Below are 24,171 nucleotides of genomic sequence, written 5' to 3'. Positions count from 1 at the left end.
GCTTTTGGCTGTGGCGGAAATGGAGGTCGGCGGCGGCGGCCATGGAGACTTGCCGTAGCTCCTTGCCAGCCTGTGGGGCTAGAGCGGTCGCGCGCCTGAAGCGCCAACGCGAGAGCGAGGCGGCGCGCCCTCTAGCGGCGCCTCTGAACAAGACAGTCGTTCTCAATCTACGGTGGCGCCGAATCGTTTGGGAGCTGCACATCGCCCTAACTAGCAAGGAGGGCCGGAAGCGTCACAAACACCAGGAATCATCGAATCGTAGAATTCGCAGGGGTCACGAGGGTCATCTAGTCCAATCCCCTGCAATGCAGAAATCTTTTGCCAACGTAGGACTCAAACCCATGACCCTTAGATTAAGAGTCTTATGCTCTGATAACTGAGAGACAATATACTGTATTTCCTTCTTTTGCTTTCTTCTCTCCCGAAATATAGATGCAATGTGCAAGGCTAAGTAGATTTAATCAGAAGTAAGTCCATTCTCTACTTAGTGTGCTTAGGGTTGCAGTCCTTCTTGGAAGTAATTTTCTAGAGGCAATATTCAGAAAGAATTTAAGCGCTCTTCAGCAGAATGGCCAACTGCCACGACACACCACCTTTGCAGCATCTGCACTACAGACTTTGGTGTTGAAATATATACAACAAAAAATTAATCAGTTTGAGTCGTGTGACTCAGTTTTGAGTCTACTAGACCCCAAAATTTTAAGCTACGTGGACTGAAGTCACTTATGGTGCCTGTCTGGGATTAGGGCCCCTGATATTTAACCTTTATTAGTTTCATAGTAATCTGCTCCAGGGTTTCGTAGAGCAGGCAGGCAGATCACATGGAGAGAGAAACCTTGCTTCTTGCAGCTAGTAAGATGGATTCCTGGATGGTCCTTTAGCTCTGATTACTGTCTTGGTTCTTGTTTGGAGCTGCTTTCAGTTATATTAGAATGTGGTCAGTAAGAACAGCTTTACAGTGGTACTTCAGGTTAAGAACTTAATTCATTCTGGAGGTCTGTTCTTAACCTGAAACTGTTCTTAACCTGAGACACCACTTTAGCTAATGGGGCTCCTGCTGCCACTGTGCCACTGCTGCGCAATTTCTGTTCTCACCCTGAAGCAAAGTTCTTAACCTGAGGTACTATTTCTGGGTTAGCGGAGTCTGTAACCTGAAGAGTCTGTAACCCAAGGTACCACTGTATTATGCTGCTAGGTTTGCCTGACAGCTATGCTAGCGGAGAAGCAGGTGCAAGCCCCAAACTTCCAAGTCACAATTTTCTTTCTGTGCAAAAGAGAAAATACAGGGGCCTTTCTGTTTAACATCAGTTAACATAGCTTTGGGGTTTCGGTTTTATATGCAGAGAAACAGAAGGCTAGCCACTAGCAGGAACTGAGCCAATATTGACCACATGAGTGGACAAATTACAGCTACCATACTGTGTGAATCTACAGCAGAATAACCTCCTCATGATGTGAAAAAACAAATACTGGCTCTTTAAGGGAATGTCCACCTGCAAACCCTCCCTCCCTGCCCCCTTCTCTGCTTCCTTCTCTTAGAGGAGTAATTGGCTCTCTGATCTGTCAGTCTCACCTGCACAGCTAATAAATCCCACCCACTTTCCCATGTCCATTTCAGTAGTTAAGCTCTGCCTTTCACCCATAAGCCTGTGCCAGGTAGAAGCCCAGCTGCATTTGCACAAGGAGGCGGCAGAAATCATGCAGCCTTTGGACTCGGAGAGAGGCTTAATCAAAATCAGCCACTGTAAGAGAGACATCTTTGGTTCCTTTGTGCCCAAGCAGTGTCCCCTGTGTGGGCAGAGCCTGTTCTACAGGAAACTGGAAGAAGCCCCTGTCACTATCCCCAGCCCATTTGTTAATGGGCACAGAGAAAGATGTTCTTTTTTACTTAAACCTACTACAGGAACCTTTCTGAGGTAGGATTTTCTGCTCAACAATGCTATTAGTATTTATGTTCATTTTGCTTGTGTGCTCAGAAAGAAGACATATGAAAGCTACCTTACGATGGATTAGATCAGTCCATCTGCCGCAGTCCACTTATGGCTAGCAATGTTTTCCCAAGATCTGGGGCTAAATTCTCTCTCATCCTTGCAATGTGGCAGCAGGATTAGAGGTGCCAAGGAGTGAGCAGTGTGCAGTGCAGAATGCTGCAGCATGATGACTGATAGGAGTGAGATTTTGCCAGCATGATGGTACCATTGCTCAAACATCTGTATTGGTTGTCAGTTTGTCACTGGGCCACATTCAAGGTTCTGCCATTCAAGGCCTTAGCAGCTTGGGACCAGTTTACATAAGGGATTGCCTTGCCCTACATGTGCCAATTTGACTGCTTTGATCTGGGGAACTTGCACTTTTACAAGTGCCATATAATGTCTGCTCTGCCTTTGCGAGGAGTTGATCATTTAGTTTGGCAGCACCCTCACTATATTTCAGACATGCACTGAAAAAGTTTTTATTTTAGCAAGCCTACCCAGACCTATGATTTAGTTACCTATATTTGTTTTAGAAGTTCTATGGTTTTCATCTGTGTCTTAATATATTATTATTTCGTGTATGTTTCTTCATAGTGGATTTCGGTACAATTTTATTATGTACACTGCTTAGAGAGTTCTTGGATTAAATGGTTTGTAAAACTTTAAAAATGAAATAAATATGGCACCTTCCGCAGACAAACCATGTGGACTTATTCTAAGCTCTGGTGTAGAAATGAGTAAATTCTGCATAATTTACTAAAGTGAGTCAAAATTTGTTTTGAAACCAAATTGACAGGTCAGGAGGTCTAATTTAGTGATCAACTGTAAACAGCTTTGAGTTTTTTTCTTATAAAGAGGTATAGAAATGAAAACAAACAAACAAACAAACAAGACACCACCTTTATAGAGTTACAAATCCCACGATCAGTTTAGAGCAGCGTTTTTCAGTCTTAGGTCTCCAGCTGTTTTTGAACTACAACTCCCATCATCTCTAGCTAGCAGGACCAGTGGTCTGGGATGATGGGAACTGTAGTCCCAAAACAGCTAGAGACCAGAGTTTGGGAAACACTGATTTAGAGCAAGGGTAGGGAACCTCTTGTGCTTCAGGCCAGATTTAGGCCAACGAGAGTCCTGCTTCAATATATGAGGCCATTCCTTGCAAACCACACCCAACTATCCCACATCTGTGGTCATATTTGGTGCCATGGGACAGGTACCCACATAGCTGCAAAGGAACAATGGGGAGCTTAAAGGTTCCCCATGCTTGGTTTAGAGGAATTATAAAATCTGCAGAACGTGGGGTACAACCTGATGAAAAGTATTGATCAATTACCGGTAATTGCATGAGTTTTAGCTAAGTAATGTATCAATAGCATCAGGATGAAAATACTGTATTTTTCGTCCCATAGGACGCGCCTAGGTTTTTTTTTTTTGGGGGGGGGAATAAAGGAAATATTTTTTTCCTTTATCCCCCCCCCCCAAAGCAGGTTGGGGAAACCGAACCAGGTTGAGGAACAGCGGGATGGCGGCGCTGCGCCTCCCTGCTGTCCCCCAAACTTGTGGGGCTGGCCCATGTCTGCCCGGCGTGAGGGGCGCTCTGCTTCAGGGCGCCCCCCCTGCGGGGCGGCAGGCTGCTATCTGCAGCATGGGGAGCCCTGCGGGGAACTCCCGCAGGGCTGCGTAGGCTGCAGGTGTGTTCCCGAAGTGCCGGGTGCTCTGCTTTCAGGGTGCCTGACGCTCCGGGAAGCAGGCTGCTATCCGCAGCCTAGACATCCCTTCCGGACCTCCCGTAGGGCTGCCTAGGCTGCGGATGTGTTCCTGAAGCCTGGAGAGCGAGGGGTCGGTGCGCACAGACCCCTCTCGCTCTCCAAACTTCAGCGAAAGCCTGCATTCGCCCCATAGGACGCACCCAGATTTCCCCTTCATTTTTGGAGGGGAAAAAGTGCATCCTATAGGGCGAAAAATACGGTAATTCCCGAAATAAACTTGTTATTGTTGTTGATACCTCTTCTAATATGGTGCTAACCACCTGCAGTTTATATAAGTGCTTTTTTGTATGTATATCATGTATAATTTGCTGCCAGATTGAGGCAGCCTTTTACTCATTTAGAAGTTTAATTAATTAAATGGAACAGTAATTACATTTGATAAGATTGTAGTCAGTCTTTTCAGGGCAGAGAGAGGGAACAGGACATTTCTCTATATTGCAAAAATATAGCATTTCCCTCCCCAATAACTGGATTGTTTTCTAACATGAAAAGATATTAAATGTCTTCTTTCAGAGGGTATGATGGAAGTTCTGATCTCCATGTTGGAATAACCAATACTAGTGGTAAGAGACATTTGTAATTCACTTTGTAAATTAAGATTCTCTATGTGAAACATAAATGTCTTTGGACTCATTTCCTTCTCTCAGGTTGCTCATCCTTTGCCTATTGCCTACAATGTCTCCCCCTTCAACCTCCTGGCATTCTGGCCCTTGATTTCTCTTCCTTTTCCAAGATTCCAGGCTCCTTACAGTATGTGAACTGCAACCCTTCTACCACCAATTCCCTTTTTCCTAAGTCTACATAACCATTTTTCCTGGGGAAAGTTTGCAAATGTGATTGCCTGTAGCTAGAGCTCTTTTCAGTTGGGCCTAGGGATGTAAGAAGGCATAATTTTTTGTTCCACTTGTATTGGTTTTATGCGGCGCTGCTTCCATTACACCACCATTTGTCTTCTGCCAAAAATGTTACTTGTCTTGCTTTCTGCTGTGGCAAAATTACACAATTTAGGTAATTAATTATGCCAATACATTGACATTCATAGGACTACATACTCAGGGTTCATATAACCAACATTTTTAGAACTACTGTTCAGATGAGCCTGTAAAGGAAATGGGAATGTTGCAAGTAACAGCAATTAACAGAATGTAATGAATTATACTACTGGTCAACATGTCACAACTAATCCTTGCATTTTGCATTTCTGATTTGTCCTGTTGCTGTGTATTTAGGTTTAGTATATAATTACAACGAAACTGGAGTTAACATAGCTGAGCATGGATGGGAACAATGTGTAAGTGTTCATCTAGTCCAGCCTGACATGTATAGCCTGCTTAACCAATGGGATACATACCTAGAACAATTCTCTGCAGCAGAAATCTGGCTTCCACACAGGTAAGAAGCTCAATAGACAAATGTGACTATGTTCAAAGGCAGCTAAACTAGGCATCCTTTGCTTTGGAACTCTGCCTAGGTGGTAACTCAGAGAAGGATCTGATGTAGTCATTTGGAGAAATGGTTTTAGACAAAATTACTCTGAGGCCTCATTCTTCATTAACCTTCTTTAACCATTTCTGTATATTTTGGGTTTAATTGAGAGATTCTGATAGTATGTATTGTATGAACAATACTAGAAGGGAGAGGTGACTCGAGACATTGCAAGCAGTTCCATGTAACTTTGTAGTGTTATGGTTTTGCAGAATAAATTATCACTGGACTCCATCCTATTCTCAGTTAACGCTCATCTGTGCAATCAAATATATTGTTGCTGGCTTTAACTTCTGTTCAAAGTTGTCAGATGTGTTTCATAAGGAACAGGAATTGATTGGAATGTATACGACCGTTTGATACACTGATCAAGATGGAACGGGATGTAAGCATGTACAGAATTGCACTTCTGTTGGAAGACGAACAAACAAAACCAAAATTGAATACAGGCAGGTTTTGCTGCTTTCATTATTTATGTCAGCCTCTCTCAATCAGGTGCTCTCCAGCTCAATTAAACCACCACTCCCATCAGCCGCAGTCAGCATAGGCAATTGTCAGAAATGATAGGAGTTGTAGTCCAAAATTTCCAGAGAGTACCAGAAGGCTAATCTAAGCCTTAACAACATTTCAGTGTCCATATTCACTGATCCAATGATTATTAGGATTGATTTCTCCTGAAGTACATTCCAAATAGTCCCTCGAGTACAACCTATGGTTTCAGTGTGGAAAACAAAACGTATTATGTTTGCTTTTCAAGTACTTCTAGCGATAGGAACGTCATTCCAATAAAGGCTTTAGTCAAGCTATTTTTCTGCAACCCAGCATAATATATGCAGTGATGATTACAAGTACCAAAAAGGGCCAACAAATGTTAAAGACCTGATGATCACTTACAAGTTCTGGAATTTTGAAAAAATTAATGTAAACGTAGACTATATTCTCTCTTACTTTAATTGAACAAGAGCTGTGTGCAGGTTTCAAGTAATCCAAGAAGGGACTCATTGGCATCCCCAAGCTATGGAAAAGTTACAGGCAAAGACACCACTCTGAAAATTACAGCACTCTTTTTGCTAAGAGTGTGTGACATAAGAAATGCTGGTGGTGAGAGCATGTGTCTACCATGAGATTTGTAATTTTACTGCAGTTCGGTAAGGAAAGAAAGACATAAATCTTATTTTTTTATTTTTAAAAAACCATTTTGTTCTGGATCCTAAACAGGCAGTCATAAAATTTGCGGTTGAGGCCATCATCTGTTTTTGTTTTAAGCCAAGCCCACCCAGTAGTGCGTCGCCTAAGAATAGGCTGCAAAAGCACTCAGAGCCACTCCATCCTTTTAAGAAACCTAAACTTGTATCTCATAAAAATTAGCTCAATACATACTTTGAATTTTAGAGAAATAGGTTTTCAAAGTGAGAAACTTACAAAAAATAATAATCATACAAGGATGACATTCCCTGGCTTTTTTTTTTTTGTATTTTGACTAATTTTAATGAATCAACACTGTTCTAATAATAATGAGGAACACATTGCAAAGTTAACCTGACTACAGAGTTCCTCAGTTACACTTCAGTTAGCATATGCAAACCACATCCTTACAGCTCCATATGCCATATATGCATGTTTTGTTACCCACTGGAGAATCACAGGACAAGTAGAATCTCAGCCACACAGCAATATGCAAAAAGAGATTAAATGCTATTGCTAAATTCAGCTTTCCAAGAAGAGAAAAATGTAAAGGTGGCAAGAACTGCATCCAAGATAAATTTATGGGTGAACCAAATATAACTGAAGGAAAATTAAGCCTCATACTGAAAGTTAGAACTTTAAATAGTAGGCAGAAGTTTCCACTTGTGTAGTTGTTGTTTTTTAAAAAATATATATGAGGGCAGTGTGATATAACTCACATGGCACATATGACATGAAAGTTTTGTCTAGGTGGGGGGGGGGGAGGTGATATTAGCATCTGCATCTTTCCATCATTTCCATGTGTAACTTTGTATAGACAGAATGAATGTGACTAATCTCAGCAAACATGAGACACTACCCAATGGTGGCTTTGCTCTGCCACATCCCCAAGTTCCACCGTTTAAAAAATCCTTCCATAAATGATGTTCTGCTGGTGCATGTTTCCATTGGTCAAGGATTGCTCTGGCATAATGGCCTGCCTGCACCATCATCATCATCATAAGCTAATAAAATGTTTAATAGTTATGTATCACATTGGTTTCTTATGCTCATTTCTGGTTCTCCCTTTAATAGGTATGAAGAACATCTCCATAACTGTTACACCTATGCACTAACATTTATTAACTGTGTGCTTAGCGCCCAAAAGAAGCAGCAAATGAATAAAAGTGATTTTACAGAGAGATTTGTGATTCCACGAACAAGGAAAGCTTCCAAGTATATCACCATCTACAAGGAAATATGCAAAAATGGATTCTATGCGGTTGACCTGCCTGCTCAGGAGGACACTGCCATTTGAATTTATAATGAGGGAACTGTATAGCAATGGAAGTAAAATCCTTATGTTAAGGCACTTATATTTCTTGTTCCTATCATCTCACAAGAAAACATGAAGCTGGGACTGCAACACATGTATTAAATCATGCTGCATGTTTACTCAGAAGGCGGTCCCACAGAGATTGAGGATTAATCTCAAGTATCCATAAGACTATGGAACCTTGAGGCTGTTCCAATAAACTTCTACTTTTCTAAACAATGACATTTGGAAGAATGAAATAAAATAAAGACATTATCTGCATTCTTGCATGTTCTAATTTTTTTTTTTTTTTGGCATATTGCAAGTAACCTTCAAAATCATTAACCTAACAGAAAAGGCTTCCTTTCATTTGCACGTTTACTCTATAGCAATGTTAGTTTACAAAGAATGGTAGGTAGAAAACTGAAAACATCCTAGGTGTGTTTCTGATTCGAAACAAACACAGCTTTACTCGTGCTACAGTCCTATGTGGAGTAAGCCCCACTGAACTCACTGGGACTTACCTCTGAGTAAACAGGCATTCCTCTAAGCCGTTCTGAACATTATTGATCTGCATTCTACAAACACCTCTTGCTTCCAAAGTAATTATAACTATGTACCAGGAGTTAAGGCAGGGGTGGAGCAGCTGTAGTTCTACACATATTGCTGGTCCCCAACACCATGGCCAATAGTCAGCTGTAGTCCAGCAACCTCTGGAGAGCTATAACTTGCCCATCCCTGAGCTAAAGTTTGGTTAATTACCTGTAGCGGAATGGCTAAAGTTCACAGAAATATCAAGACAAGGTGGACCAAGAACACAAATTTAATGTTCTCCATGGACAAAATAGATTCAGAAGAAGAAGAATCTTATTTGCATCAGCCACTAGCCATAGCAATAAAATAAAATGTACTGAATATTGAGGTAAAAACTTAACTACAGAAAATACATTTTGGGGGTTCAGAGAATATCTGTCAGTATCCATCTAGGTTTTAATTTAAAAACAAAACAAAAACTGTGTGTGTGCATGTGTAATGCAACATGCAGAGACAGCTCTACAAGAGTAAACATTTGACATTTTATTTACTTTGTTGTCATGTTTCCGCAATCCATTTTATCACAGCTCTTCTTGTTCACTGCGCTCATGGGATGAGACCCAACGGTTTAGAATCAATTCCTAAAAAAAGTCATTGATTATTGACGACTAAAAAGGTATAAATGGAAAAAAAAGTTTGTTCACTGCTCTTGTCCCTAGTTAACCCAGTATGATTTAGCTGTAGCAGAAGTGCCCTTTGGGCTTCCCACTGGGATAAGGCAGCAGCTCATCAACGTACATGCATGTCCACCACAGTAGCACCCCAGTCCCATTCACCTTGTTTGTCCTTATCCCTCAATCACACACAACCAATGGAAAAACAAATAACTTTGGTCTCTATTGTTCTGACACATTTCTAACCCTAACTCAAGAAAGGAGATTCTGACTAAATACCAGGAAGACATTGTGGCGGTAAGAGCTGTTCCATAGTGGAACTGACTTCCTCGGAAGGTGGTGGCCTCACGGGTGGTTGTTAAGCAGGGGCTGGATGGCTATCCGTCATGGAGATTCCTGCATTGCAGCTGTTTGGACCAGAGGACACTTGGGATCCCTCCTAACTCTGCAGTTCTATGATTCTACGTCAGCACACCTTCTGTTTTCAGTATGCCAAGACCTGAGCCATGTACAATATGATTTTGGTGCTTCGCCTGTCTTTCCCATATCAGTGAAAGAGGTGTATTATGTGGCATAGCGGGCTGATGTTCAAGATCCAGGTGCCCGAAGTTCCTTTGGGAGTGTCGGATTAGAAACTTCAAATCTTAGGCATTATGTTGTACTGTTTTCTAGGATTCTGACCACACTAGAGCATTACTTATTACTACTTTTTCAAGAGTAATTCGCCTGCTACTGAAATGGCATAGAAAGCATATCAATGTAACTAGATGCCTCATTGCTCCTGTAACATCTATAGGAAGGAGCCTCATAAGTTAGGCAAATGATGTATCTCATTCTGCTCTTTTGAGATATATAAATTAGCCCGAAAAATCAATTGCTCAACAATTACTCTAACAATTCAGGCACAGGCAAAAATATTTTTACTGCATTCCCAGATATTAACCCTAGGTTCTCAAATCAGATTGCCATGTGTGGTATACCCAGCTCAAGTTACTACATATATATACTGAATTAGGAAAGGTTCAAATATTACAAAATAAATTATTAAAATATGGTCTACATTCTATCCAGAGAACTGGATACCTTAAGGCAGTCAGTGACTTCAGAAAACAAATCAGAGCAGGACTTGCATACCTGAACTTTAATTCTTTTGAGACATTCTGGTGACAACATTTCTTTTGCAGTCATATCAGGTGGCTGAATCAAATAGCAGAACATGAGTTCCTGGTGGTTAAAAATAAAAATCCATTAAAATGTACGAAATTCATGTAGTGTAAGATTTGCTCTTTACATCTGTAGTGGTAGTAAGGCAAAATGTGCTTCAATGAATATAACGCTGAATGTGGATCAAGGAGATCTGGGTTCAAATTGTCATCCAACCACAATCACATTGGGTGTGGTCTGCAATTGGATGGCTATGTACAGGTCACTCGCTTGCTCCCCGATTCTAAGACCAGGGTTCCTTTGTGGAAAGCTTCAGTGGACACAATTTGTATTCCTACCTACGGCAATTCTTCTTGCTGTATTGGGGGAAGCTCCAAAGAGCCTCAAACTCGAGTTTGTGAAGTGAAATTTCACAAGAAATTGCAGCAATGAGAGACCTGTCTGTGTGTGTAGGTATGTGCAACTCTAATCAGAAGTACTAGGCATAAGTACTTTATCTCCAGTTCTTATTACTCTGTTGCATGTTTCCAGAAAAATACCCTTCCCAGTGTGTATAATGGGGGTTATGCCAATTTAAAGAATGCTGTGTAGGACAAAATAAAGTAAGTGTGTTCTAGATAGGTTTCAGATAAAAAGTTGAGAACTGAGAAGCAAGTATTCCAACACATCCCAGCTATTACATAAGTGTTCAAATGGAAATTTGAATGTGCTTGACTTGAAATATTTAAAGTACTTCCCTGTAAGCTAGAAATTTGAAATTGAGTATGTGTGTACACTAACCCTGCAATCTTACTTCCACTCTCTACTTGGAAATGTCCCATTATGTTTTTTCAGCTTTACTCTGAGATAAGTGCACATAGGGCTTAAGGCACCTGATTACTGGAACTGGGCGTTTCTTCTCTCTTCTCTGAAACTTGGGAAGTTCCCTGAACTGTCTCTTATCAGTGGCTAGCACTGAATAAGAAAAGGTGCAGATGGCCCAGAATGTAAGAGTTCCCCATGCAAATACGGTCATACCTTGGTTTTCGAACAGCTTAGTTCTCAAATGTTTTGGCTCCCAAACGCTGCAAACCTGGAAGTGACTGTTCCGGTTTGTGAACTATTTTTGGAAACTGAACGTCTGGCGGGCTTCCGCGGCGTCTGATTGGCTGCAGGAGCTTCCAAACGTTTGGTTTCCAAACGCTTTGGTAGTCAAACGGACTTCCAGAACCTATTCCTTTCAACTTCCAAGGTACGACTATACTTGAAGCGGCTTCGGTGACACTAAGAAACACAGCTGAACCCAGGATAGGTCACACACATGGAGGATCAATCAAATCAATTGATCAGTATCTCATTTATCTTATTTATGGCTATAATTGACAACTTCACATTATCTCTTTTTGTGCCCCAACGGTAGCACCTTTCCTTTGCTCCACAATGCTTTTCCTTGTAGCTTTGAAATGCTTAGCTGAGTCTATGTTACCTTGGAAACATTTGCTGTAGTCCTGTTCAACCCAGACAAAGACTTCCAGCTGAAAGGTCTGTGTGGTGACCCTTCAAAGTCACTGTTAACTAATTCCACAATGACAGAGTAACTGGAAGACAAAGCAAAGTGAAACTTTTTTAGGATGATGGGGTGAAACTGGCATTTAAAAACTAGGTACAGTCCACTAGTCCTCAGCTAAAATTTACTTAAGAGCTGAAGCTTCACTTTAGCATTTAGCAAAAGATACAGCCACCTTGCAGGCTGTATCTAGCCCTCCATCCAGTTACCCAAACTCAAAGCTGCTTTCCAGAGTCACTCTGTTAGATATCTTATGAGTCCACTAAGGAAAACTTGTACTCAGACTTGCTTTGTACCCCAGAGTGTTTATTAAAAATGTCAATCTCCTGTCCCTTCCCAATGCAATCATGTTTCCTTCAGTGCTAATGATGCAATAATTAAGCATAACACTTAAGCATATCTGTCTGTCTGTCTGTCTGTCTGTAATATCCAAATATGAATGCTATACCTGGCATGGTAAAAAGGAGGACCTTTTCGATACAACACTGCAATGGGAAGAAAAGAAACAAAACAAGCGCTTACTAGAAATAATCATGCTTTCTTCATTTTGAATCATATTAATGTAGGACACGTGGCTTCCCCATTACTCAGCTTTGAAAATCTAAACCATAATATAATAGGATCAGGGTTGTTTGCTTTTATTCTAACCGCAGTTGGGAGCTGAAGCTGCTCACAATAAATAAAAATCCTAATCAGGTAACTGGGAATAAAGATATTTTAACTACTTGTACAGTGCCACCTTCAGGGGGGGAAACCCCACACATGTCACTCCAAGTCAACTAGCAAACATAACACATAAGGATCTAAAAACAGCCACAGAGTGATCTATTCCAAGAGAGATGGGTTAAATCCAGCCTCCGGCTGCTCACTTGCTTGCCAACAATCTTACCAAGGTTGCACCTGCTCCTAGATGAGGTTCTCAGTCTGGGAAAACACATGCAGAGGAGGTCACAGCTGCATGCACAGCATTTGGGGACGTAATGTGCAGAGCTATTTACTCAAGAGAGTTGCCAATGGTCCTGGGAACCAAAGCATACTAGCTCCACTCAAAAGACTGAATGCGGACCAAGAGGAATCTGGAGCAGTAACTAATGCAGCACAGTTGATGCTGCCAAGGGATTACCATAGTAATTAACAGCAAGCTGGTCCCCCAGACTAAAAGAGAAGTGAAACATTCTTTTATTGGGAAAACTAATTGCTTAAAATGTTGCATTCTTTTATCATCATTTGCCTTCAGAGAGGGACAGTGATGCAATTAATCTTCTTGCATGCTCAGGCAAGCCAATACCTTGCTGGGTCTGTTCCTCTTAGAAAGGAGGGGGTGAGGGTAGGTTATGGGAGGTAAATCCCCACCAGGACTTGACCAGGTAAATGGCTAGGGTCTCACTCCCCATGCTCATAGGCCTGAAGGACAACTGGAAGAGATGAACTGAGGAAAGACTGTAAAGAGCTCTGTATATTAAATGTGCTCCGCAAGACAATAAACACCCCCAGGAGATTACCAGACTCGTTTTTGCCTATGGTAAAAAGCTTTTCCCTCCTACAGATGACAGCAGGCCATCAATTAAACATTTCTTTCAAAAAATACTGCTGTGTGCACATCTATTACTCAAATGAGGCAACAGAGAATAGGAACACCAAGACATTAGCGCTCAAGATTCAAGGAAGCTACAGTCAAATGAATGGGCAGCACATCTGCACAAACGAACCAGACAATGAGCAATAGCCTATTTAAGTTGGGGAGCAGGCTGACAAAAAATAACTTTCTGCACTGTGAGACGATTAGCTGAGCCAATCCCCCACCCCACAAAGCTCCACCAGCTTTCATCATTGCAATATCCATTTCATCACACAGTTCCAGTGTGTGGCCTCTCTTACGTTCTGCAATCTGCACTAACCATATTTGGTCCAGTGGTCTTTGTTATCAAGTAACGGGGAAAACGATATCACAAAGGCTATCTATGGGTCGGTCTGGGTGATAGCAATCTAGTGATCATGTGGAGGGGGAATGCAAAAGTACCTGCCCACCCCTCTTTCCAGCACACTTTCTTGCTTCTGCCCATCACTATGAGGATGGCACAGATGAATTCTAGCCTGCATGTCTAACATCAAACGCATGCAGGTCAAAATTGGTCCCCAGGTCTTACCTGGGAATTGACTGCACCATCCCCTACTTATGGCCTGTGCTTGCAGGCCATGCGTTGGAAAACCTGTCCTTGTGGAAATGGGAGGGGACAGTGCATCACCACATAAAAAGGACTGGATCTGTATTGTGTGCACCAGCCTCTACTGCAAACTATAATCAATGAAAGGAAAATACTCACAGAGGTCAGTCCCATATTTCAGGCCAACTTTAGGGACCCATCCTTTACTACGGAAGTAGTGATATGCCATGTATGTAGCCTTAAATTTGGGTTGTGCTTCGCTAAAAACTTCCCATAGCTTCAGAATAGATAAAGGTGCCTAAAAACACAACCAGATGCTTTCCTATAATTACAGTGTACAAAAGCAATCTACTATTATTGGCAGCTAAGTCAACAATCTTAGCCACTTCTAGAGCAGCGTCTTTTATCTTTTATTCAAGTTGGGAGAAGGCACAAAGAGGACAGAAGCCAAATGTGAAGTTTGTCATGCAAGTCTAAGCATAAATGCCATCTAGCTTTTGAACTGTGGTGTAGCTAAAGCTATTAAAAATAGGTTCCAGGGCATCTAGTCTAGGGAACTCAGCAGTCAGAAATGGAACACCAAACGTTATACTCAACTACACAATGCAGAAAAAGTTTAGGATAAAGCTTTATTCTCATAGCATTATACAAAATCCTGAGCTCTGCTTTACCCATTTAAGCCCCCTAAAATGAATGGAACTTACAATCCAATGCTATGCATGTTCACAGGGAATTAAAACCCACAGAGTTCAAAGGCCATACGGAACTAATGCAGAATTGTAACCAAAGACTGTCTACGTTTATGCAGAGAACATAAGATTATATGAGAAGGAAAAATTACCCATGGTGTAAGTTGCCTTGGAAACTATTACAAAGTGTTTGTTGTTTTATGGTAACAAGCAACACACGCAACAGGTTAACTCACACACAACTTACTACTACAGACTAAAGGCACCCAATTGGATCTAGCCACCAATTGGATCTAGCCAGGACTCCCAACTTTTACTGCCAAGGAATCCACCAGGTACTTTGTCTCCCCTATGGAATATCTAACTAAACTAAACTTGAAATCCCTAAATACCGAAGGGCTTTTACCCTGGCTCGATGTCATGCTGTCATTGAAGGTCGATACAGGAAGATTAACTACCCGGGGGACAATGTCCCTGTGACTCGGGACAAATAGAAACGCTGGAGCATGTCCTTCTCCAGTGCCTGTATTACAGAGACATTCCTATTAGCCTGATTTCCCCACTACTTCATAAGTACCCAGGGCGCATAGGGCAATTCTATACCTCCCTGCTGCTCTCAGATACCAATCCTGCTACAACACACAATGTTGCTAGATTCTGCACAGCAGTGCTCAAAATTAATCGGAGGATGACCTGTGCCACAAACCAGATTTAAGGAACGTATCAGAGTGCTCCATGAATTAATAGTTAAAAGTCTTTTATAAATCAGCCTTTTACGCTCTTCCACACCCATCCAATCCTCCTATCCCTTCTTTTAGCTTCTTCTAAATTCTTATAGACTTTTATATTAACCTTCACTTTTAATACCTTTTAGCTTTCCAAAATGCTTTTCCGATTTCAAATGACTGTATCCCACCCTTTTATGCTGGTCTATGACCGTAATAAAGATTTGTATTGTATTGACTAAAGGCACCATCTTACCTCATTGTAATAAATACTTAAACATCCCAGAGCATAGACCAAGAAAAAGGCCTAAAAAACAAACAGTAGTTAGAATTATTTTGTGTATGTTATATACATTATTACAGAGTACTGGCACCGACATGTTTTGCATAGTAATGGTAGGGAGGTGGAAAGGGAAGTGGGAAAAGTCAAACAATGCATTTGCTCACACAATCATACTTTTCATCAAATAATAGGAGCTACGTTCTCATCAGTACAAACAAGGACTGCTGAATCCTCAAATAATAATAATAATAAAAGCCCTCCCATTTACATCCAAGGTTGCAGTCATTTACATGCTTGCTTCTGAGCAGACAAACAAAAGATTTTGCTGCAATCCATCTACCCAATGAGCACAATCCTTCAAGAGATTATCCTAAGTAAATTCCACTGAAAACAGAGGAACTGAGCAAGAGCAACAGGATTATTCAGGATCTTTTGAGAGAGGGAAAACCCTTCACTAGAATATGACTTTCATTCTTCGTGTTGTCAATTCTAGCAACAGAAGGGAAAAGAGCTTAGCCTTGGGATGGAAGCAGTCCTTAAAAGAAAGAAAAATCACCACCAGGAAGTGTGTACGTTAGTGCTAGGTAAGAGGAGTGGACTGCTGAAGAAAGGGAGGGGATATGGCAGGGAACAAGTTCCCCAAAATGAAAGAAGAGGTACAAATGATCATTTGTGCAGTGAGGAGGGACTTGGGTAGTGACGTCCTAAGGACCATCAAGGAATGCCTGGGACTGTGGAGGAGTCAAAAAGGACCTGCAACAGCCATAGCAGCTATCACAGTTTATCAGAATTATGAGCCATATTCAATATGAATCCAACTGGAAGCAAGTGGTGGGCAATATCATGTGGCTGCTCTAGTGACCAGTAGTACAAATGCACCTGGAAAGGCCAATCATGTCAGAATTCTGCAAGACTGAATTTATAATTTTTCCTCTTCCAAAATTTATCCACTTTCTTAAAAACAAAAACCATGCAAATACCAAAGTTATATATTTACATTGGCAAATTACCAAGTATGACAGTCTTCCAAACTTACCTCTTCTAGACTGAGTTGCAAATATTCTAAGATCCTAAATGGATTCCTTCTGCACACTAACCTTTCTTTTTTGACTAACTGCAAGAAAAGTAGCAAACCAAAGTTACAAAGACGCAGTCACAACTCTAAGCTTTTTACCTAGCTAAGAGCCTGCCAGCAAGATACTTCGTATTCCTTTTCTCCCATAAAATCTCCTTCTGACATGCCTATTCACTCCTGAATAATTTTCTCTCTCTGCTTAGCACACCTCATTTGATGGCATTGGCTTATCTTCTCCCATGTCCCAAATGTGCCGTGGGCAGGAGAACCTTAGAACTGAAATTCCAAGATTCACAATTTACTTGTTAAACTGACCTGTCACTACTGCATAAATGCCATAATGGCTTTCAAGTGATGGAGATCAGCTGAGTGATTTCTTTCAGCAGAAAGGGATAAATGATGACACCTACTGCCTATGTCAGAAATATGTCACTGAAAAGGCAAAATGTTATTTTAATATTTTGTTAACAAAAGTTGCCCCTCCAAAAACAGCAATGGACTAATTTGTGACCTTATGTGTGATTTCTTACCTCTTTTTTCAGACATAAATTTGATTCTTCTTCTTCTTCTTCTTCTTCTTCTTCTTCTTCTTCTTCTTCTTCTTGAACTAACACACACTCATTATTATAGTCTTGATTAATACAACCTTCTGGCTTGCAGCTGTGATGCACACCGACTGGAGACAGTTTTGCCAAGTGTCTTTTAGCTAAAGGTTTAGATCCTGTTATATCTGATTCATTAGAGTCATTCTCGGCTAGTGGATCAAAAAATGGACCACCTTCCAGGCCAGCTACTTTACCCCCATTTGTTTCAGAAGAAGTCACTACATGCTTTGACTCATCCTCAGCCGTCTCCATCTTGATGGTTTCCTCAACCTCACTATTTTGCTCAACTTCTCTCAGATTAACGGGCTGCGTATAATTCAGAATGGCTGCATCAACTGTGAAGTCATCCAGTCCTTGCTCCCGCATGAGGCTTTTAGCCCATTCTACATGACGCTGGTACCTGGAATAAAAAAGGAAACACAGGGGTTGCCAATCTTTCCAAGGCCTGCGGACACACTTGCAAATGGGAGAAACTGTTTTTAGCACCACATAAGACGTCCTGCAACCAAGCACACACCAAGACCTTTTCTGTTGGCTACACAATAATGATTCTTTTGCTTAATTTCAGCAGGGGGAGGGGCCCCTACATGTGCCAGAAAAGCCCCCTGCAGGCCCATGTGCGCCCTCAAGCACCACATTAGCCACCCCTAACAAACTTCAATTTCACTATTATTATTATTATTATTATTATTATTATTATTATTAAGTTTGTATACTGCCCTGTGCCCATAGATCTCAGGGCAGTTCACAGCACAAAATTACAATATAGAAAACCCAAAGTACATTGGTACCTCGGGTTACATACACTTCAGGTTACAGACTCCGCTAACCTAGAAATAGTACCTCGGGTTAAGAACTTTGCTTCAGGATGAGAACAGAAATTGTGCTCCGGCGGCAGCGGGAGGCCCCATTAGCTAAAGTAGTACCTCAGGTTAAGAACAGTTTCAGGTTAAGAACAGACCTCCAGAACGAATTAAGTTCCTAACCTGAGGTACCACTGTACATAACAAAAATAGGAACAAAAACAAACCAATAATGCCCCCTCCCTTCCACAAAAGATTTAAAAGGGCATCGGATGTCAATCAGCCAAAGGCCTGGTTAAAGGGGAACATCTTCGCCTGGCACCCAAAGGTGTATAATGAAGGTGCCAGTCGGACCTCCCTGGTACCAAGGAACTGCAGTTCAAGCTTCAGACACAGGAGGGGGGAAAAGGGGGGGGGAGCCGCACTTACTTTTTCGATGAGATTATCGGCATGTTTAACCCGACATCTGCAATAAAAGCAGAATTGTTAGCTATTGATTCCGCAACACACAGGGCAACCCAAAACCCAGCTGGGAGCAGCAAAGTGGAGTGGATCAGCAGATCTACCTTCACGTTCAAAGTCCTGCTGCTTTCTGGGCAGAAGGCTGAAAGGAGATTTCCCCTTTTTTTGTGCGGCAGCTCCAGGCTGGCATAGACAAGGGAACAAAGAATGGGACCCCTCAGGGAATCCATGCAATTTTGGATCTAAAGCTGTTAGCCCTGGTAGCTTTCCATTCACTAGGGTGGAACTTGGGTAGCCCTTGTGGCACAGCCTTGCTCCCTGCCCCGTCAGCAGCGCTTATCTCCACTAGTGGAAGTGATGGAGAGACATCTATGGGCCATTTTTTCTCCCCTGTTCTCCCCACCTCCCCAAGCTATCTATGTGGAAAGGCGGATAGCATTGTACTGACAGTTTGGATTTTGCTTCAAATAATGCATTCATACTAAGAAGAAGAAGAGGAAGAGTTTGGATTTGATATCCCGCCTTTCACTCCCTTTAAGGAGTCTCAGAGCGGCTAACATTCTCCTTTCCCTTCCTCCCCCACAACAAACACTCTGTGAGGTGAGTGGGGCTGAGAGACTTCACAGAAGTGTGACTGGCCCAAGGTCACCCAGCAGCTGCATGTGGAGGAGCGGGGAAGCAAACCCAGTTCACCAGATTACGAGTCTACCGCTCTTAACCACTACACCACAGAAAAATATATCTGTCTTCCTGGCTACCCTCTCTGCATAAGAGGAATCCAAACAACATTTGCTGCAATATTGTGTCTGCAAATGCTGTTTTCCAGGGCCTTAAGGGTTTAAGGACCAAAAACTGAGCCAATCAAAAGAGTTCATTATGCACATTTTATGCCTTTAATTCAGTTTCAGACTAGCTTACCTTGCCACTTAGCAACCAACGTAGGATCTGAAATATTGTATTCCGGCCGACTTCTGGAAAGAATACCTTTCCCAAAAAATCCCTAGAAAAATGAGACATCTGTGTTACCAACAGTTCCACAATTGTGCATTTGATATTCTTTGCGTTATTGATCACACACACTGTCATATCTTTTTAAACTAGAAAGCTTCCAGCATGTATGAAAGTCAGTCAATAAACACAAGCTCTCTGAGCGCAGTTACTCTGATGCTGAAGACAAGTTATCTTCTATGTAGTGTGGAGAAAGTGGATTAGGAAAAGGTTTTCTCCTCCTCTCATAACAGGAACTTGTGGACATCCAATGAAGCTGAGTGTTGGAAGATTCAGGACAGGCAAAATAAATAGGCATACAGTGGTGCCTCGCAAGACGAAATTAATTCGTTCCGCAAGTCTCTTCGTCTTGCGAGTTTTTCGTCTTGCGATGCACGGTTTCCCATAGGAATGCATTGAAAATCAATTAATGCGTTCCTAGGGAAACCGCCTTCAGACCAGGTCCGGGGACAGTCTGTCCCCGGACCTCTTCTGAAGGCTGGGGGGGGACAAGGGCTTTTCTTCCCACCCCCAGCATTTTAAAAAACCCTGGGACAGCGGAGGACTTCTCCGCTGTCCGGGCAATCTTAAAATGCTGGCGGGCGGCATTTTAAAATCGCCCCGGACAGCGGAGGACTTATCCGCTGTCCGGGGCGATTTAAAAGCCCCTGGGAAGGCAGGCAGGGGGGACAAAGACTTTTGCCCCCCGCCAGCCTTCAGAAGGTGTTCCCGCCCCCCCGCCCCGCTTCAGAGCACCGTTCCGAAGCGGGGCGGTGGGGGAAGGTGTTCCCGCCCCCCCGCCCCGCTTCGGAGCACCGTTCCGAACCCGGGCGGTGGGGGAAGGTGTTCCCGCCCCCCCGCCCCGCTTCGGAGCACCGTTCCGAAGCGGCGCGGTGGGGGAAGGTGTTCCCGCCCCCCCGCCCGGCTTCGGAGCACCGGGAGAAGCGATCTCCCCGCAGCCCCTTGCTTCAAAAGAGGTCCGGGGGCAGCGGGAAGCGCTTCCCGCTGTCCCCGGACCTGGGGCTGCGGGGAGAAGATCGCTTCTCCCCGCCGCCCCTTGCTTCAAAAGAGAAGACCCGCTGTCCCCGGGGCAAGCTTCGTTTTGCGAAGCAAGCCCATAGGGAAATTCGTCTTGCGAGGCAACTCGAAAACGAAAAAACCTTTCGTTTTGCGAGGCGTTCATCTTGCGGGGTACCACTGTATAGTGCTTAAAAGCTATTGAATTCATTCCCACAAATTGTATTGAGGGCCACCAGCAGGGATGGCTTTAAAAGAGAAGCACAGACTAGCAAGTTTCTATGAAACACACAATCCAGTACAGTATAGTGCTCATGAATATAAACCTTATTTTGCTGTTGATGCCTTCTCAACCATTCCAGATAGAAATACAGGACCCATGTGATTATTTGACTGATTTGCCCCTCCCCACCTCACACCTTCACACATACACAGTATTTTAACTAGATTGACAATTATTTGGTTCGGAATATTAATTACATTTTAAAAAATCCATTGTGTTGGCAACCAAGGTGAATCTTTTCAATGTCAGAAGCGTCATGCATTAGACAGATAAACAAAAGTCAAGAATACCATACTATATAGATGTTCTATATCTTCAGGATTCTTCACAATTACATTATTATTTAAAATTTCAGCCTGGCATATTTGGAAATCTCTTCCGTAAATTCCCTCTCCGGTGGAAGAAATAGGAAACGGAGAATTATATGATTCATATACTCTTCTCTTCCGTCTTGGGGGATGGAAAATTGCTTCTGCCATTTTGTATTATCCTTCTACTTTAACAACAGTCATCTAAGGACAAAGAACAGAAAGGGAAGAAAAACTTGTGAAATATTTTTTAAGTCAGACACTTATTAGGTATGCTTGATGAACCATTAAAGTAACATTCTTTCCCTTGAATTGGTCAGAACAATTGATTTCAGTGGCATAAAAGCAGGACACCAACTCAAACTCTTTCTGGAAATATACATACTCGTGCCTTGATTCTCAAATATACACAGTAACTCATGGGATTCACGGTCTTAGTATTCCTGCAGAAACAGCCTCTTCCCATCTGTTATTCCAGATTAACGCAAGACAACTTACTGGGGTTACTTCTTGGTGAGCAGTGAGGCCTTGTAAACTATTCACCTTGGGTTACACAGGCCAAAAAGGCTTAACACATTGGAAGACTCTAAGAGCTGGAATACTGAAAGGGTAGAATATGACGGTAGTATTTTATCAGGAACTCAAAGCGCTAAAACCAAACAAAATTACAACACACATATTCGGGAAAGACTCTGGGAGTGTTTGCACTCTCTTCTGTACCAAGTGTCTTAACTCATTTTCTTGAGCTTTCTTTATGTATCCATTTAGTTGTTTTTACACTGAAAAATATTTTCCGGCATGGGGTACCTTGATAGTTCTTCTCAACAGGGACTGGCAGTCCCCAAAAGTGGTGGTAGTTTAAGCTCCATCGCCTGCCTTGCCTTTATCCACACCCACAAAAAGATGTTATCATACAAAGAGAGCTTTTGCGTAAAGTACATTTTGGCATGCTGCATAAAGAATTACTGTCTTCCATTATTTCCCCCTCCCTGAATAATTAGCTGAAGACACACTTTGGGTGCCAGTGCCTCCACCATCACCAATTGGGGCATGACTGACCTGCCTTTTTGTGGTGGTGCCTTTATATTATTATTATTAATAAATTATATAACTCTCCCCCAAGATAGACCCACTCCACTGAAATTTTTAGAAATGTTGAAGACTTATCTGGCCCTGCCATATTTCTGAGACTGGCCAACTCTGGGATTTTATTGTGCTAGTCTAGTTCCAAAACTGTGCAGAAATTTAAAATATGTTATTTGTTCTCTTGAGGGTTTCAATTACCTTGTAAGTCACCCAGAGAGGCTTTTTTTAAAGTGGGAAAGTGGCAGGCATGCTGAGCACACGCTCAGCAAAACAATGCCTCCTCTAAAGTATACGATAAAAATGACAAGCAAAGCAAGCAGTGGCCCCTTTGGACTTGGGGTGGGGAGAGAGAGAAACAGAGGACACAGAAGGATCCCGGGATGTTTGCGTCCCTCTCTCCCTTTCCTGAGGACAAAAGGCAAAGAGGGACACTGTACACTGGGGACACCCTCCTCGGCACAAGCACACCCAACGAGAGGGCTCTGGAAGCGGGAGGGTTTGTGTGGAAGGGACCCTGTGGGGCATCTCCTCCAACCCCCTGCCAAGCCCCACTTCTGCCTAAGAGACAAATGGGAGGGAGAAAAAGCTCTTGACAGCTCCCCGCACAAAGCTCGCAGTTAACTGGCTGGCTCTTCTCCCCTCTTGCAAAGAAGGTTAACCAAAGCACCTCTCTGGCCACTAGCAGCGAACTGAACCCGAGCAGCGGAAAGGATGCAAGCGGCTCTTCCCCCGCCGCACATGCAGAAAGGAAGGAGGAAAGGCCTCTTGCTTCCAAAGAGGTAAAAATAAAACGAAGCGTGCCATGTAACCATTACTTCCGGTTCTTACCCGCGTCCTCCATACGTGAAGCAAGAGTAGAAGAGGTGCAGCCTTAAATTCAGACTTTAAAGTAAAATGGCCATCGTCATGCTTATCCAGGCAATGCTGCTCACAGAGTGAGCCTCTCTCTTTAGCTGTTTCTCCCAAAGTCCTACCCTAGCAAGGAAGCCTCTAACGTTCAGGGTGTCGTTCTTCGGTTCTTGCACTAATCCCCGCTATCGTTTCCCCGCATATGGCAGACTCTCCACGCTGCGATTGGGAACCGGAGGTCTACATATAGGAACGTCGTAACGTTGGCTCGTTGCGCTGCGGCAATAGGACGAATCGAAAACTACGCAGCCAATCGGCAACGCGTAAAGAGGGAGGGGGTGGGGGAAAGAAAACGCATGCGCTCTGTAATCTTTCTACCTTGGTGCTGGGAATATTGTTAAGAAGTCGGAACTCCTCCCCCTGCCCCAGTCGGAAGTTGATTCCCAAGCGCTTGGGTGGGGGGGGGGGGCACCCTGGAAAGGGCCACCCCACTTGGTGCCTGAAGATTGTAGGCTGCAACCCCCAGCGCCTGAGAATACGCCCCCGTTGAACAGAGTGGGGTTTGCGCCTGAGAATTGTGGGATTCTGTTGCAGATTATTCCAAAGTGGCCCAGACTCTGCCAATCCTGGACACGTCTGCTATGTGGGCTTTGCTCCCGCATGAATGTAGATAGGATAGCGCAGGGGTCAGCAAAGGTTTTCATCAGGGGGCCGGTCCACTGTTCCCCAGACCTTGTGGGGGGCCGGACTGTATTTTGGGGAAAAAAATGAACTAATTCCCATACCCCACAAATAACCCAGAGATGCATTTTAAATAAAAGCACACATTCTACTCATGTAAAAACACGCTGATTCCTGGACTGTCCGTGGGCTGGATTTTGAAGGCAATTGGGCTGGATCTGGCCCCCGGGCCTTAGGTTGCGTACCCATGGGGTAGCGTGTCTGCTCTTAAGTACTGGGTGTAAAAGAATGGCAGCATCAGCGTTCATGCTCCTCTCCCCGCTTCCTCTTGTTCCGTGGCAGAAGTGGCAGACCTTATTTTTGAAAGGTGGCAGCTAAGTTTAAGAATCCTCCATTTCCCAAGGGAGTTCCCTCTTCTTTCTCCACATCAACCTGTTCAACCATGTCGGTTAAGGAACGATGTGCAGTGTAGGGCAAAATGGGTGCTGGTTGAAAGGTATTTGAAAAACAAAACCAGCACTTCTTACAT

At 43.0% G+C, this 24,171-nt stretch overlaps 2 protein-coding genes across 10 annotated transcripts; one reads left to right on the top strand and one right to left on the bottom strand.

Annotated features, from left to right (window-relative positions):
• Positions 1-99: 99 nt before the first annotated feature.
• Positions 100-7,988, top strand: MKRN2OS (MKRN2 opposite strand). 2 transcript variants are annotated; one of them, XM_082212193.1, is made up of 5 exons: positions 100-467; positions 1,657-1,916; positions 4,256-4,305; positions 4,972-5,134; positions 7,487-7,988. In XM_082212193.1, exons 2-5 carry the CDS (start codon positions 1,699-1,701, stop codon positions 7,707-7,709), a joined length of 654 nt encoding a protein of 217 aa, XP_082068319.1. In that variant the 5' UTR covers positions 100-467; positions 1,657-1,698; the 3' UTR covers positions 7,710-7,988. The 2 variants fall into 2 exon arrangements, with proteins under 2 accessions (XP_082068319.1, XP_082068318.1); XM_082212192.1 differs by lacking the exon at positions 100-467 and having other exon boundaries at positions 810-1,916.
• A 782-nt stretch (positions 7,989-8,770) lies between these two features.
• Positions 8,771-22,881, bottom strand: TSEN2 (tRNA splicing endonuclease subunit 2). Of its 8 annotated transcripts, none has more exons than XM_082212187.1 (13): positions 22,780-22,880; positions 21,009-21,230; positions 19,350-19,431; positions 18,399-18,435; positions 17,166-17,566; positions 17,092-17,135; positions 16,523-16,600; positions 15,460-15,510; positions 13,949-14,087; positions 12,073-12,109; positions 11,544-11,655; positions 10,049-10,138; positions 8,771-8,881 (listed from the first exon to the last, which is right to left on the bottom strand). In XM_082212187.1, the coding sequence occupies exons 2-13, from the start codon at positions 21,195-21,197 to the stop codon at positions 8,822-8,824; spliced, it is 1,320 nt and encodes a 439-aa protein (XP_082068313.1). In that variant the 5' UTR covers positions 21,198-21,230; positions 22,780-22,880; the 3' UTR covers positions 8,771-8,821. The 8 variants fall into 8 exon arrangements, with proteins under 8 accessions (XP_082068313.1, XP_082068314.1, XP_082068310.1 ...); XM_082212188.1 differs by having other exon boundaries at positions 17,092-17,132; XM_082212184.1 differs by adding an exon at positions 21,525-21,627 and having other exon boundaries at positions 17,092-17,566; positions 22,780-22,873.
• Positions 22,882-24,171: the final 1,290 nt, after the last annotated feature.

Source organism: Podarcis vaucheri (genome assembly GCF_965113315.1).
Source record: "Podarcis vaucheri genome assembly, chromosome: 2".
NCBI classification, from domain to species: Eukaryota; Metazoa; Chordata; class Lepidosauria; order Squamata; family Lacertidae; genus Podarcis; species Podarcis vaucheri.
Note: the sequence above shows the minus strand (reverse complement) of the source record. Positions and strands in the feature narration are given on the sequence as shown.